Below are 17,483 nucleotides of genomic sequence, written 5' to 3' on the forward strand. Positions count from 1 at the left end.
TAGGTGAAGGAGATAGTGGATACATTACAGCATATTTACCAACCTTTACTGGGAGGCCTCCCAGCTCCACACATTTTGCTCCAGTTCAGGGTCAAAATCTCATCTGGATCTCATGCAGATTGTATGGGTTTTATCCCAAGCGATCCAGATGTGTTCAAGATACGCGCTCCCATATCTCAGCCAGAAAGTCTTGGCTGCCCTGTCCAGAGGCGTAACTACAATCATGTAGGCCCCATAGCAGAATTTTGAAAGGGGCCCCCCGGGGGGGGGGGGGTGCAGAAAAAAGTGAGGGAGTGAGAGACAAAGGCAAAGAGTGTGTAAGGGGGAAAAGAGAGAGAGAGAGAGAGAGAAAGAACAAAGGTGTGAGAGAGGGAGGGGGCTCATGGAAAAGAGGGAATGAGAGAATGAGGAGCAGGAGATAGAGGGTGTCAGGGAGAGAGAGAGAGAGAGAGAGAGAGGAGTTCGAGTGGGAGTGAGAGAATGGCAGGGAGGTAAAGAGAGAGTAAGAGGGGAACAAAAGAGAGAGTGTCTAGGAGAGAAAAGCAGAGACAAGGAGAGAGAGGATGTCAGTGTGAGAGAGAAAAAGAATGTCAGGGTACACAAGGGGGAGAGACAGGGAAAGAGAGGGTGTAATCAACAGAGAGAGAGAGCAGGTAGAGAAAGTGGAAGAGAGAGTGCCGGTGAGAGGGGGAGAGAGACAGTGTCAGGGGATTACGGAGGGTCAGGGAGATAGAAAATGCCAGGGATATATAGATAGATAGATAGATATGAGAGAGAGAGAAAGTGTCAGTGATGGAGGGAGAGACCCTGTCGGGGAGAGAGAGAGAGAGAGAGTGAGTGTCTGAGAGAGGGAGATAAAGAGACAAGGTCAGGGAGGAAAGAGAAGGACAGACAGTGTCAGGGAGATAAAGAGAGAGTCACAACATAGATAGAGGGGTAGAGCGAGCTTGAGAGACACTACCTGGTTACGTTACAAGATGTGGTGGGGGATCAGACAGACGGGGGACGGGGACAAGTACAGACAGATAGTGCCCCATATGGGGCATAAATGGGTATATGGATGGACGGGCAGAGAGCACCATATGGGGCATAGATAGTTCAACATATTTGGGCAAAGATGAAAAAGATTGAATGGGGGTTGGGTATAGACAAGAAGGTGGATTGACCGGGGGCATAGACTGACAGTTAGACAAAGGGGGGGGGGGCACATATGGTGGCACAGAATGACAGACATAAGGGGTGGGAAATAGACGGATGTCCAGAGCACCATATGGGGCAAATACTGAAAGACGGACGGATGGTCAGACAAGGGGTCATAGAGCACCATATTGGGCACAGACAGATAGACATGCGGGGCAGCATAGAAAGGGAGGTCTAGGGCAGCAAGAATGGATGATCCATTGGTTTGGCACAGCATAGCTAGACAGTTTGTGGGGGGAGGCCACATAGATGGACAGTGGTCATAGACAGCTCATTTACCGGCACTTTGCCTGCATGCACTGGCTCAGGGAAGAAGCTGCGTCTCCTCCTCATTCTCCCGGAGGGGGGACAGTCACCCCCTCGTTCTCTTCTGTGGAGAGGCTCCAGGTAGCAGCAGCGGCTTCTCCTCATTACCTTGGATGGAGCGGCTAAAGACAGGCTCCGGGCAGCGGCACCCACTTGCCTCTGCAGAACAGCCAAAGCGAGCAGCGGCAGCTGCTCTTCCCCATCCCCCTTCAGACAAGTTCGGGACAGCCGCGCCTCCTTGTTTTCCTCCGCGCCGGTGAGGCTCCTTGCAGCTTCCGGACTTATACCTTCTTCCCCTTCATTGAGTGGCCTCTGGTCAGCGGCTCCGCCTCCATCTGCCACAAGCTCCGTCACTAGCGGCTTCGTTCCGGGACACTGGCAGTGTGTGCCAGGTAGTATAGATGCCGACCCGCACAGAATTAATGCATTTATTTATTGCTATGGAGGGGGCAAGGGAAGCAATTGCTATGGGGCCCCCCAAGCCCCCGGGCCCCATAGCAATTGCATCCCCTGCACCCTCCATAGTTACGCCACTGGCCCTGTCTATATTGTGCAGATCTGCACTATATAGTCTAAATTGAATGCAGATAGTGTAAATTGTATGCAGATAGTCTAAATTGTAATCTCATCTGGATCTTATGCAGATTGTACAAGTGTGTACACAGCATTATGCAGATTGTACAAGTGTGTACACAGCATTACTCTGGATTTCAGAAAAGGTGTATGTGGACACATCTGTGTATATACTCAGACCGTACACACCTACCGTACAAATGTAAGCTACAGAAAATACATTTTAACTTGATTCCTCTTAAATGTTGGACAAAGGGAGTTTTACTAGCAAAATGTGTATAAGCAGTAACTCATTGCAAAACAGTTTACTTTGAGCTAGCAAATACCCCTTTGACAATATTGGGAAATGTGTTGTTTGTTCAGGGTTATTGTGCAGTTGCACTTTGTATTAAGAAACTTGTGTTTTTACATGATTGTGCAAAGCAATTATACTGGATTTTGTGTTATTAAACAGATACTTTTTACCTTCCCATTTTATGCAGTTAGTCCAATAGTTGTGCTGGCGTTTTCTAAGACCTGATTTTTGTGCTAGGCAACTTGGAATATTTTGAAGGAACAAACTAATCTGTAGTCTGTTCTTTACTACTTCTTGTGGGTTTTGCCAAGATATATAAAATATTGAGCTTTACATTGAAGCTAGGTTCTGATCTGCTTTCCTATCTGCAGAGTGTTAGAGCAAATAGCATGTGGCATTCCCAGTTAAATCGGTCCGTGTTCACTGACCTTCTGCTTCCCCTTAGTGGAAGCCCAGAAACATTGTGCTGAAACTCTTTGGATTCTTTATTATACAACTGTACAAATCTTTTTGTGCTAACCTTGTTAAGGGGACTATTTTTGAAGCAGTGATAACCCTTCTTCCAGAGCAAGAAAGCTTAGCTTCATGCCACTAGCTAATACCAGATCCAGGTGTTGTAAGTTATACCTGGCAAATGGCAGGCCAGCAAAGCCAGAGAGGTTCCTTCAAGGTAAAATCACTGTGTGCAGCATACGTTAGCTGTGTATGAGTGTGCAACATTAATTAGTCACAGGCATATTTAGGCAGTCTGCAACCTGCAATATGCAATGATACACAGGGCTGACATGGGGGAAGAGAGGGTGTCTGTCCTGGGCTCAGACAGACAAAATGGTCCCCACCTTGGAGGGTACAAAGCAACCAATAATATTGACTAACAAATACATAGGAACACAAGGAAGCAAAACATTTCATAATAGTCAGAAATAAGATAACATTATGTCTCCAGGTTCTAGGCAGACCCACTATAACACAGTGAAACTCCAGCTGACAGCTGTGAGGCGAGGCTTATCTGTGAGAGGTTGGTTGCTGGGCTGTATGTTTGTAAGAGGGAGGTGTATAAGGCAGAAGCATATTTGTGTGAGAGGTAGGTGGCTGGAGTATATGTGTGTGTGAGAGTGAGGTGACTGGGGTACAACTATATGTGTGTGAGAGGTAGGTGGCTGTTGATAAGGTAGGGCAGGTAATGAGAGCAGAGATGTACAGCTGAGCCAACTTGAATAGGTAAATGGGGAGGTAGCTTTACTGCTCCCCGGCCATGGGCAAACAAAGGGGGGGGGGGGGGTTCCGGAGAGCCAGAAACCCCTCCTCCTCTTGGCAAGTGCATTAAATGATGACAACAATAGCACTGGTGTATAATATGATTATTAGAACTGCTGTCACATTATGCAGTGTAAGGGACAGAGCGGAGCTGCAGCACATGCCCAGTGTACCAGCTTCTTCTACCAGATATACTGTATGTGTGGATCTGAGTCCTCAAACATTGCACTGGATCAGAGAGCAGCTACCAGGAGGAAGAGACAGGAGCCTTACCATGAATTGGGAGATTGTGAGCTTAGAAAGGGCAGTACGGTTTTTATTATGTTTGTGTATATACTGTATTTATTTATTTTTAAACCTTTTCCTGACCACTTATTAAAATGTTTGAAACAGCCTGAACAATAGACCATCTGTACTATTAAATATTAGTACTGTATTTCATACATACAGTGTATAAAAATACCAATATTCGCTGCTTTTATCACTCCCCCAGACTCCCGTACTTAGTCTAATGCGTTGCTGAGTGAGACATTTTGGACTACATTTGGAAAACCCCCTCTAAAAATCCGGCATTTGCCACTGCAGGCCTTAGTAGTGGTTTGTGGGTATAAATCACTGATGATGCCTTAGGTTCGAAAACTACTTAAAAATACCTCTTTAAATCAAACTAATTTGCTGATTTTCTGCACTTTCCATATCCCAAGGGCTATTACATACAGCTGGCCCTCTGTCAGATATACTGCTATATAATGTTGCTAGTATAATGGATGATTTATGTGAATATAGTTGGGAAGTGTGTCACAACACAAGACAAAGTTAATGAATTTACTTTTTACATGTATTATGTTTAGCCTTTTTTTATGCTTTTTATGAGAAGCAACATCCATTTATTATTTTCCCAATCTGTATTTTGTGTGGTCTGATTTAGCCGCCTCCTGCTAGGTTTTGTGATGAGCACCTCATGTAAAAAACCTGTGTTACTACATGGACCATTCGTTAATAGAGCAGGAAATCTGTATATATGCATGACCAATCCCTGGGGCCTGCTGGAGCACATATTCCTAATCTCCGTCATATACCCACTTGCCTCCTGAACCCTACTATGTTGCACACTTCTGTCAGGGGAACTCGGCTCATATTTCAGGAGGATTCTGGGACAAAGTAATGATATTCCACAATGAACTGTAGAGTGTCCCTAGGGATGGGAACTGGAGATGTAAATGGTGGTCTTCTATCTCAAATAATCTTATTTTACAATGCACTAACCCATTACTACTCCATTCCTTAATCTACGCTGATCTATGAAATTACAGCACTGCTTTTACTGGTCTTATCTTTAGTTCATGTTAGCATTCGCTGTCATGTCCCAACCATTACATTGTGGAATGCTGTAATCCATTTATACAATTGGTTGCAATTTTCTCTACTTCAGTCCCGATGTTTAGTTATTGGTTACACATGTTCCTAGTCATTTAAATGAGCAATGTCAAGAAAGTAGTATTGTATTTATTTTTACACATGTGTGAAAGATTAATACTTGTGGATATAGTATACATTTTCTTACGCTTGGACCCCCCCATATCTGACACTTACACAAACTATGGATGATAAGACAAGACATCAGTATTCCACTTAACATTCTCTCTGGAAACATAATCTCTCATTAATGTGGGGACTCTAGCAGCCAGTTATAAAAATGAGGTCAGTCATAAAGGTCATGACCCCAATTTGTATAGTACATCATTTATCTGTTTCCTTGCGCTAATCTTTCAGTTATTTAAAGGGAGTTGATCAACAAAGTGTTTTATAATGGGGTATACTTTGGAGCAACCCTAATATATGTAGTATAACCTTTGAGAGTTTTAGATTAATAACTCTTCGTGAAATTCAATATGTTCTTTGTGTGGTGGAGTTTCTCTATTTCCCCCTCCTCAGCACAGTGTTTAAAAGAATGGTTGGCTGCTACTACTAAGCTAGTACTTGTGTTTTCAGGTTTATTTGTTTCATTACAGTTTTTTAATTAAACTATTTGCTGTATTAATAGAATATCATTTATAAGCAATGGCATTGGTCTAAAAACAACATTTAAAGTGCTTATTAAGACATTAATTAAATTGAGTTTGAGTATCTGTCGTCTATATGTGGAAGGGGCAGCCATGAGAATGCAACCTATGTCTTCATTAAGAGACAGTGAAATCACAGCGCCACTATTCATAAGCAGCTGGAAGCAAGACTAGAAAATACATATCTAAAACTGTACTGCACATTGCAAGCATGACATATGTTCTTTTGACCTGTCCTGAGTGTACAGCTAACCGATCTGGACTAGAGCTCATTTATTCTTTAACTACTAAGCCTTGCTCAGGTTCTTACTAGTCTGTCCTCCCTAAATTTCTGGGAATCTCACAAATTTGACCAAAGTAGGCATACTGTAGATGTGGTTATGTGCTTTGTGGCACCATGCCCACTTCACCTCCCGCCTGCCTGGACCTCCCACTCTAGGAGGGCACCATTAGGAATTAGTGAAGTGTCTTACTACTGTAATGCATCTAAAAAATGAAGAGATGTCTGCAGTGTGGGCTTTATGGGATGAATGCTTTTGGCAACTGGCAAGTGAAATAATTAAGTGAAATAAATATCAAGAAGAGCAAGTTTGTTTGTACTACATAAGTGAGAGATAAGTGTCAAGATAAAAAGAAAAATAATCTACCCGAATACTTCATCACTTTTTATCTTTTATACTAGGTGGGAGATTGGAAACTGGAGCTCGTGCAGCTTAACTTGTGGAGTGGGATTACAAACTAGAGACATATTTTGTTCACATCTTCTATCAAGAGACACAAATGAAACCGTAGTTTTAGGAGATGATTTTTGCAGACAACCTAAACCTACTTTGGTACAGGCCTGTAATCGCTTTGACTGCCCCCCAGCTTGGTACTCTACAGAATGGAAACCGGTAAGATGATAAATTCACCTTTTTAATTTGCTAAATATTTCTTATATTTGGTTAACAGTGATGTTGGATGGCCAGACAGTGCTTTATTTTGCTTTGTGGGATTTCTTAAAACCATGCTTCTTGCAGTTATGTCTTTCAAAGCCAGCTAGTAAGGTGAGTTCACATTCCTTTACAGGTGCACAGATTGTCCACCCAGTCAACTTGAAGGCGCTGCCCTCAGGAGTCACCTGATTTAGATCCAACCTATTCTACAACTTTTTTTTTGGTGTGTGTGCGCGTTTGTTCCACATTTTTGTTCAATTACACTGCCCAGTAAAAGTGGTGTGGCTTCTCTGTACCGCTGCACTTTGGTTTAAATCGAGGTGGCATTTGAACTTCGGTACTTGTGTATTTTGGCGGCGCCCATCGCATCGCATACCATAACGCATACGATGTTATGCGATGCGACGCGATATCGTATGATAGTGCACGATGGCATACAATTTTCAAATTGTATGCCATTGTACATGGCATACAATGCCATACGATGCGATGCGATTAAACATTGTATAAGCACCCTAATGGGTGCTTATACAATGTTAAGCACCCTAATGGGTGCTTCAATGTTAAATGCACCCCCACGCCACCCCCCCACTATAAATGTGAACCCGAAGCGTGGCGAGCGCAGTGAGCCCGCGAGGGGCGGCGGTACGCGCCCTACGACCTTTTCATACCCCCACTATCCACGTCGGCGTGGGGTTGAGAATAGAATAGTGTGGTGAGTGCAGCGAGCCACCGAGCCCGAAGCGTGGCGAGCGGACGCGGATACCTGTGAAGCCCGCGAAGGGACGCGTTTACCTGTGAAGGTATCCGCGTCCCCTCGCGGGGCTCGCTGCGCTCGCCACGCTTCGGGCTCGGTGGCTCGCTGCGCTCGCCACACTATTCTATTCTCAACTCCACGCCGGCGTGGATAGTGGTGGTATGAAAAGGTCGTAGGACGCGTACCGCCGCCGCTCGCCACGCTTCGGGTTCACATTTATAGTGGGGGGGTGGCGTGGTTACATTGTAAGCACCCTTCAGGGTGCTTATACGATTTTTTATCGTATAGGGGGTCAAAATCGCGTCGCATCGCATGCCATCGGGTACATGTTCATCGTACGATGGACATCGGGGGCACCGCCAAAATACACAAGTACCGAACTTCTTATTTAGCTGTCATATGTATATGAGTTTCCAGGGCCATTGTAAGGCTTCTCGGCACCCTGGGCAAAATTTGAACCTGCTGCCCCCTCCCCAACCCTACACTGCCACCAATACCCACTTTCCAGCTTCTCAACTGAATGTGAGGAGACCGTGTCTTAGAAGTTTCACAGCCACTATCTGCGTTAGGAACAAGAAGTACTGTATGTCTTTCTATTGACAGCAAAGTACAATTTATTATACAAAATTAATGAGAGGGGTTTTTTTAGCATTTACTATACATTTATTCACTTTTGCTGCTATATAATGCTTTTGGAAAGCTTTCAAAGACCTCAAAAACTTTTTTTTCTTTCTAACTTGATGACATACTGTATCAGAGAAGATGCCTACATCTTCATGCCTAAATTACACCCTTTCCCTGTTTCTTCTTTAAAACACATTCCAACTTCATATCTAATTCTGCTGCAATTCCTCAGTAGATCTTTTACAAGAAGCAGAACTGATCTCACGTTTGAAACATTCCCCCTCCTTTGTTTTTCAAGAATCACTTAGCTGGAATAATCCCCACAAGCAGGTGAATGATCACATTTTAACTGATTTCACTACAAAAAAAAACTTCCAGAAAAATTTCATCCCCTAGTAAAATAAATGGATCAAATAGGAGAGAGGAGCAGTCTGGATGCATTTAAAAACTGCTATTTCTTGGCAGATGAATTTATTACAATCAAAGCTTATATCCTTCAAGATGATAAAGAAGAAGCTGTATAAATTTAAACCAGTATTTGTTTAAAGATTGCTGGTTTTTGGATCCAAGACAGCAGGAAGGTTTATCTTGTTTTCAGCAGCTTTTTATAGGTGGATATGCAGTGCCAGAAACTCTACGCAAAGAAGAGAAATTGAATTGGAACATTAGCTCTTCTCTCTATGACTGCTGCTAAATGACCACAGCTTTTCCTAATTTTACACGGTCATATTAGGATTTTATGATGAACTTGTACAAGATGTCATATTGCACATTTCACATGTATTAAACATGACCAAATTATTACACTTGTAGTTTTCAGCATTCAAATATTGTTATTATTATTAACTGATATATAAGGATGCAACAAATCTATTGCTTAGTTTAGGATTTGACTTAATTATAACGGTAGATTTACTAAAGCTTCTATAAATTAAAAGTGGTGTTGTTGCCCATAGCAACCAATCAGAATCTGCCATAAGCTGGGTACACACTGGGTGATATATACCACCAGGACTGAAGCGTGGCGAGCAAAGCAAGGCACATGAGGGCCCAGTATGTGTGTACTCTTACCTACTTTCATGCTCCTCCCGCCATCCCAGCTGCGATGGTATGTCCCGTCAACCGGCACATACACTCAATAGGATATATACCCAACCCTGCATGTAGGAGCGGGAGATGTATGATGTCACTGACTGGTATAGTGAATGATATTAGTCAGCTGTATGCACTACATTGTTATACCATGTCACCACTGATGTAGATAACAATATTGGAGGTGCCAGGGATCTCTAGGTGTGTACCCAGCTTTACAGCCTTTAATTCCTCCCACTTCCTGATTGACCCATTTTAGTCAGGCTTCCGTTCTTTCCACTGCACTAATACTGTGCTCACGAAAGTCTGCAATAACCTCCATGCTACAATATCTAAGGATCACTACGCTCTGCTTATTCTTCATGACCTCGCTGCACTTTTTTACACTGTGTACCTCCCTCTCCTTCTCCAAATGCTTCATGCCATAAGTCTGCGTGATGCTGCCCCTGTGTGTCCTCCTACCTCTCTGATCATTCTGTCTCCTCTCCAGGGCTAAAAGTGGTCCTGGAGAGGTGGGGGAACTCCTTTCCATCTGCCACCTAATTACCCCCCTCCCCTTACTAGTCAGAGCCAGAGCCAGTGGCAAGGTTTTCAGTACCCCCATGCAAACTATAATGCTTTTCTGTTAGAATTACTGTGCCAGAGCCAAGGCAGAGCTAAACTAGATCCTTCTCACCATTAGAGGTGGTGGAACTCAGTTCCACCCCATTCCCCCCCCACACACACACACTTTAACCCCTGCTCCTCTCACCACTCCACCTTCTCCTGCTTCTACTAACAGTAGATGTCCACTAAGGTTCTATTCATGGATCTCTACATTACTTTCTCTATACTGTATGTCCTCTTTAGGTAAGCTTATTCGACTTTCAATATCATTGCTGATGATACTCAAATCTACCTCTCCTGCTCTCTTTCCTTTTTTCCACACCACTATTTCCAACAGCCCCCGAAGTTGCTTTGTACTTCAAGTCATTGTTTTCTTGATCGGCCCCATCTCTGAAGGAGGGGGACTGTGCATGTGCATAGGCATAATGCGCATGGGCAGACCCCCACAGCAAACGCCTTTGGGTGTGGCCACATAAATGGTGGGTGAGTCCATAGCATAGTGTTCATTCTAGCACCCGCTATCTTTGAAAACCCATTCAGGGAACAGGACCTGCCTGGGGTATCGCTGTCTGCTGTGGTGTTTCTAGCACAGATCCGGTTTGCATATCAGTGCTGATATACAGACCACACTGTGCTAGAAGTGCTCACCCCAGGCAGGGAAGCGAAACTTCATGGGTTTTCAAAGATAGTGGGTGCTATAATGAACACTATAGAAATGCGAGTCGGGCCCTAAGGAATTTAGGCTTTTTCCTGCCTGCTTGGGGCGGGCGGATAAATTCGGTCTTCAGCATGCAGCGAAAAAGTAGGTCCCGGGCCTACTTTTCTGCTGGGAACAGAGGAAAAGTCATTGGAAGTGGAGTAACCCTCGAATGATTTTTCCTCTGTGTGGGTTCATGGGACTGAATGTAAAAGCGTACACATCCCCTCACAGCGTCGTGAGGGGATCTGGCTGGGTGTGTGTTCAGCTTGAAGAAGCTCATATAGCGAAACACGTGTTCTGTCCGTGTAGCGCTAGATAGAATGTTTGGTGTTTAGCTTAGACATGTATCTTCTATTATTGTTGTCATATACCTAGCGTCCTTACTAATCTGTATCCAATAGGTTGTAGCCAGAAAATCTACAGCAGCTATTGTCAGCAGACCTTAGTGGTCTTGATATTTATCCACCTCTGGGAGTATTAACGCAGCTCAGCACCAGTCACTATACAGAAGGTGTCTGAACATCAGTACCCTGCATTCCCCAGTAGATGTCGCTGTTGCACCTCACTCAGAGCTAACAAAAGTATGGAGACAATGTATTAACTTGTCTCAGAAGCTCTTGATGCAATTTGCAACACAATCAACACATTTGTATTGTCATTACCAAATTTGTATGATAATAAGAGACAAACAATGTGTATATAATATATATAAAAAAACTCTTTGTTCTGGCTAAAACAACCTTGTGTTCCACACCTAGTGGTAAAGTCTTTATATCACCAGAAGACTTAATTTCTGATATACAGTAAACCAAATATAAAGGAATATACCTCAATACTCATATCAGAGTGATTCTGCATATGTTTATTTGGACTTACAGTACTACCACGAGTCTCAGAGGGGAAAGCACCCCCTATTGTAAATACTGTGTATATAAAAATAAAAATATATAAAAATATTACATTTGGGCTATCTCAGGAGAAAATTCTAACTTTATATGAAAAAAATCTACGTTGTAACCCCTGCAAAGATTTAACCCATAAACCATACAGGGTCACACTCTTTGGGGAATATACCCCTAATTATACAGATTCTGTAGTGGTATACGTACAATCTCACTCAGGGACCCCCACAGGAAGCGTACCCTTGAAATTGTTATAAAATCTTATTGTGGGATATCTGCAGAGAACCTACCCTTGGACACATATAGTGCCGATCTAGGTAAACTAACACAGGGCTTTTTAACAGATGCAATCTGGAAGACCATAGTGGGGAATCCACCCCTTAATTCTCACAGATTGTATCTAGGGGATGCATATGGGGAATTCACCCCTCAAACAAATTCATAGCCTTTGAATATATAAAAATAAACACAGGCACCCCGAGTGACGACTTGTAGGGAATTTTACCCCTAAACAATTACCAACACTATTGCTAAGACCCGTATGGGGAATCTACCCCTAAAAAACCTGACCAACTGTATGTAGGCATACACACCAAGTATCCCTCTAGACAGAATTCTAGGAACCGACCGACATATATAGGTGAACCTATATTAGACACTTTGATTGTCTGGAAAATACACCAAATTGTGACGGTTCGGCAAAACCTTAGTGGGGAATTTACCCCTAATTTATACAAACTATATCCTGTTGGGGGATACCTGTGGGGAATCCACCTCCCAAAAAGAACGTTCTTTGTGAACACAGATTGGGTTTATATATCGCTACGGTGTGTGGGGAATCTACCCCTAATTCTCATTAACTGTGTCCAGGGATCGTTTATACCTGGGAAAGCCCGTATGAAATAAATAAACACATGTGGTAAAAATTCTTTATTTGTGAACACAGATTGGGTGTATATATCGCTATGGTGTGTGGGGAATCTACCCCTAATTTCCACCAACTGTGTCCAGGGATTGTTCATACCTGGGAAAGCCCTTTTAAAATAAATATACACGTGTGGTAAAAATTCTTTATTGGTACAGATTCAATAACATATGTAAGGACTCTAATGGGGAATACACCCCAACTTATGTCAAAATACTAGCACCAACGTTCGTATCTACCTACACTTTTAAAAATCTTTAATCACATTTTTCTCCTCTATAAACACTGTTTGTTGATCAATGTAAAAAATCCTTTTAACCTCTTATTTCGCTACATGTGGTGGTATCCTTATCCAACCAGATCCCAATAAAGATAAAAGGAACCTCCACGTTTTTTAGAATTGAAAAGGAATTAAATCCAATAATAATTTTCCCTGATTGTCCACTAAGGAGTGCATCCACACAAACTCTTTCCCTCTTTTTGTGTCTTTGGGTGTGTGTTCAGCAGGACAGCATTAACCTGCTCGCTAAGCTCAGAATATACGCAGCCTAGCGAGCGGGTCTGAATTGTGACCAATATGCCCCAGAGCTTGGGCAGTACAAAGCTCCACTGGCTATCACTGTCTGCATTTTACTGATGAAATAATTATTGTCTATTTCTTTAGGATCTCTGTTGCTAAAGAAAACTATGACATACTGTCTACACAGTTACAAGGTCTTAAATAGCATTTAAAACATAGTGAAACTCTATTATTTTATTATTATCTAGGTCGACAGTCAGTAGGTCAGCAGCATATGGCATAAGATCAACATAGACTACTTGGCAATGGTCAATACATGAAAAGGTTGACATGAGTTTTTTGGAATGTTTGTCTTTTGGAACTCTTCCCATATTTCACCATCCACCTTAAATCCGATTGCCTGAAGCAAGGGGACACACAACACTAATTCAGAGTCCAAGTGAGGAAATCTACAAATTGACACAAAAAACTCATGTTAACCTTTATGTCGACTATTTCCTTGTCGATCTTTCTGCTTGAGTCACCCTCTGTCTATATTGTCCTTTTAATCAACATAGAAACTGTGAAATATGTATACCATACCCAATAAAGAAATTCACTTTGATAAATAAGGCACACCTAGATTTGATACAGTATATATACTTGTTACAAAGAATCTAATGAAAATGTAAATGCATCACACACACCTAATCTGACATATCTTTCTAAAGCTTCCATGCCATATTCTAAAAATAAGTCATCCAAAAAAAAACCAGTCCTGTAAAATTACCATCTGATATATATATATATATTATGTACTCCTTATTAAGCATTTGTACCAAACTGAATCATCTTAATTAATATAGCTAGTTAGACTTTCCAGTTAATTTTTCAACAATTTGTCTATCACAAAAAAAAATCATACTCCTCTAGGAAATGAAATTCCATAGCAACATTTTGAAGGGGTCCCTTTCCCATTGCTTTTAGATAGACTTTTCCCTGCAATAGTTGTTCATTGTGTGCCCCATAATAGTTCCCCAGTTGATTTAGTGAACGAAAATAGTGCCTTAGATAATGTTATGCCCCATAGTCGTCCCCTTGTTTGTTTTATAAATGATCGTAGTATCCTAGTTCACATGTCACATTGTAGTGCGGCCAGTACATATTATACCAAACCATACCCTTAATTCATATTACTATATTCAGTGTTCCCAGTTCATAGTGTGCCACATTAATGTGCCCCCAGTTCACTTTATGCCCCACTATATTGCTCCCACTTCATAGTGTGCCACTTTACAGTGCCCTAGTTCATATTATGTCAAATTATAACGCTCTTCGGTTCTTTTTATACCACATTACAGTGAGCAGGTCCATCTGTATAAATAGATATACTGTAGACCCAAAGACAAACATTTGTAAGGGCCCCTACATACCACTCAATGTTGGAAATTTTATACAACACATGTAACTTTGGGGCAGATCTATTAAGCTCGATGAAGTGATAAACTGTATGGTTTTTATCACCGGCCAATCAGCTCTTACCTGTCATTTTTCAAACCAAGCCTGTAGCGTCACAGGTAGGAGCTGATTGGTCGGTGATAAAAAACAGACAGTTTATCACTTCTACAAGCTTAATAAATCTACCCCTGTGACAGGGGTGAGCCCCTCTCAGCTCTGGGCCCCATAGCAGCTACACTCTGCACCTCCACCCTTGTATATGGTGTCATCTCTAAGGCGTAGACAACACTGGTTGGAATTTAGTAAAATATATGTAATTTTTCTTTGAACAACAATATGCTTTTATAGAGTTGTTTCATAGCAGTGTCTCATCTGTCCTTGCAGTGCTCTCAGTCATGTGGTGGTGGTATACAGACGCGAGAAGTCCTCTGCAAGCAAAGACTGTCCGATGGCAGCATCCTGGAACTGCCAGAAACATTTTGCTCATCTGTGAAACCACTATCTCAGGACATATGTCAAAATGAAGACTGTCCTGCAGAATGGCATTTAAGTAACTGGTCTCAGGTATATTGTGCTTCATACTGTATGTAAGACAGTCATTGTTATATATTATATTAACATTTTGAACAGCGGACCTGTATACATATGAATTTCAAACCCTTTTTGATTAAACATTCTCATTGAACTAATAGGTGAGAAGTTATAACCACACAATTTGCTTCTTCATTATATTTGGATAAAAACATGCTATACATTAGTCATTAAAATTAAATAAAAAAATAACTCCAAATACAGGACATTTTATTGTACATGCATATTTGTTAATATGGTGGCTGATCTCCTGTGTACATACATGTACACACTTAAACTAATCATTTGTCATATCATATCCATGTTCAATAGAATTCTGAGAAGAGAAGTTTGTAATTTTCATCATCACTTATTATATTTTAGTGTTCAGTTTCGTGTGGAGAGGGGACACAGATCCAAGGTGCTGTTTGCAGGAAGAAGGTGAAAACCGGAGAATATGTCTTGGTGAATTCCTCGCTGTGTGCCAGTTCAGTCCTTCATCAAATGACGCGACCTTGTTCACTAGCAGCATGCACAAGTAATAATGTTTTGTTGCTTGTTTTTGTTTTGTTCAGGAATAAGTTTCCATTTTGCATTGTTTTAAAGTCATTGTGACATTATGGGGGAAATTTACTAAGAATACGAATACGATATGCATACGGCTGTTTCAGCCGTATACAAATTCGTGTTCCGGAGGGTAATTTCCAAAGCAGTCAAATACGACTGCTTTGTAAACCCCAATGTCGTATATATTCGTATTAGCGGCCATATATAGGGGCGCTAATACGAATTTGTCTAGGCAGTCTGCGCGGATCAGTCAGATCCGCACAGGCTGCAGTGTGTAAAAAAAAAAAATAGAAAAATAAATAAATACATTTTAAAAAAACGGTGTGGGGTCCCCCCCACGGTCGTAACTAGCACCAGGCTGAAAGAGCCGGGGCTTGTATTTAAAAAAATCAATGATTACGGCCGTGGGGGGGGGGGGGGGGGGGGGGGGGGCACGCTGTTTTTAAAATGTATTTATTTATTTTTTGAATTTTTACACATTGCAGTCTGCACGGATCTGACTGATCCATGCAGGCTGAAGCCAAATACGCCAGGAAAATGAAGTGTATTTTTCTGATGTATTTGGCTGGCAATTAGCGGGCGTATCCCGCTAATTACCGGCCATATTGAAATTACGTCCGGTTAGTAAATTAGGAATCACCATTCTTTTGAATGGTGATTCCTAGTCGTATTCTATCGATGGTGTATTCATTCGGATTTGTAAATACAAATATGAATGTCCCATCAATACGAGTACGAATACGCCCCAAAAAATTGTATTTTACTATGAAAATACGAAAAAAAAAAATCCCCTATATATAGATATAGACAACCAGTGGGCCTGGCACACCAAATAAATATACAAAGTCCCAGTGCCTGCCTTGAATCCACACAGCGGTGGCCAAAATATATACTCACGCTGCAATGATGCAGCAGCAGTGGCACACGGTAAAGGAAATCACGAAGTCGGCAGGTTCTACAAAGTTTCTATTATTTAATCAATCGTCATCAGGCATACCTGATGACGATTGATTAAATAATCAAAACGCTGCAGAACCTGCTGACTTCGTGATTTCCTTTACCGTGTACCGCTGCTGCTGCATCATTGCAGCATGACTCTATATATATATATATATATATATATATATATATATATATATATGTGTATATATATATATATATATATATTAGATGAGCAATGAAAACACAATTAACTGTCACGTCTGCTGCTTGTTAACCCTTTGAGTGCCAAGGGAATTTGTCAAAATAGGTGTGCCTATAAGTTGTCAAAACTTTTTATTCATCATATTGACCTGCAGTGTGTACCTTATATAGGAAATATAATGTTTTTTACACAACATTTTGTATTTGAATTTATATAACAAAAATGAGTGACAATGGCATTTTTAGCAGATATTTTGCGCATCTCTGAGAGAGATGCTGGCACTCAAATGGTTAACTAAATGATATCCAGCTGATGAAGTCACATTCATAATCCAGCTGACAGATTAGATATTGCTAGGTCGTAGTGACATATAAATTTCATCTAACATTCCTTATTACTGTTATTTGGTCATACTGGATTACCTGTGTTATACATTTAATTAACTCACAAACTGTCTTATAGAGGTGTCTAACTTTCACTCTTGTGTGTGCAGTCTTTGTCTGACTGTACTTATAGAGCACTATAGATTTTGACTGCTGATCCCCAAGGCAGGTGTTAGCAATATCCATGCTTCAGCACAGATAGTTACATCAATATACTTGAGGTTCTAAGTCTCCTGTGCTTAAGTATGGCTATCCTTGCCACATGGATTGTTAGTGTGCCTTAAGAGCCATGATTGAGAACCCCTGGACTTAGTTCAGTGGTTCCCAACCTCGGTCCTCAAGTAACCCCAACAGTTCATGTTTTCCAGGTCTCCACACAGAATCACAAGTGAAAATAATTATAATTTAAAATGTAAAAGTAATGAGTGCACCTACTGGTGACTTGGAAAATGTGAACTGTTGGGTGTACTTGAGGACCGAGGTTGGGAACCTCTGTTCGCATATTTGTAATAAAATCTGGTTATTGGGCAATTTATTTTTAACATATGTCATACCTTGAGATATTGAGGACATTTCGGGGAGAGGTCAAGGAAACATTCCTACTACTTAAAAGGAATGTTGGAAACT

At 41.5% G+C, this 17,483-nt stretch overlaps 1 protein-coding gene across 3 annotated transcripts in view; it reads left to right on the plus strand.

The window, feature by feature from the left end:
- Nucleotides 1-17,483, plus strand: part of ADAMTSL1 (ADAMTS like 1) — an 852,460-nt gene that overhangs the window by 773,552 nt on the left and 61,425 nt on the right. For all 3 annotated transcript variants that reach the window (XM_083184471.1, XM_083184462.1, XM_083184453.1), the window contains 3 exons: nt 6,377-6,587; nt 14,577-14,756; nt 15,147-15,300. In XM_083184471.1, the coding sequence (XP_083040597.1) occupies nt 6,377-6,587; nt 14,577-14,756; nt 15,147-15,300 (545 nt within the window). The remainder of the gene's footprint in view (nt 1-6,376; nt 6,588-14,576; nt 14,757-15,146; nt 15,301-17,483) is intronic.

This window comes from Crinia signifera, chromosome 1 (assembly GCF_055691185.1).
Source record: "Crinia signifera chromosome 1, ASM5569118v1, whole genome shotgun sequence".
Taxonomy (NCBI): domain Eukaryota; kingdom Metazoa; phylum Chordata; class Amphibia; order Anura; family Myobatrachidae; genus Crinia; species Crinia signifera.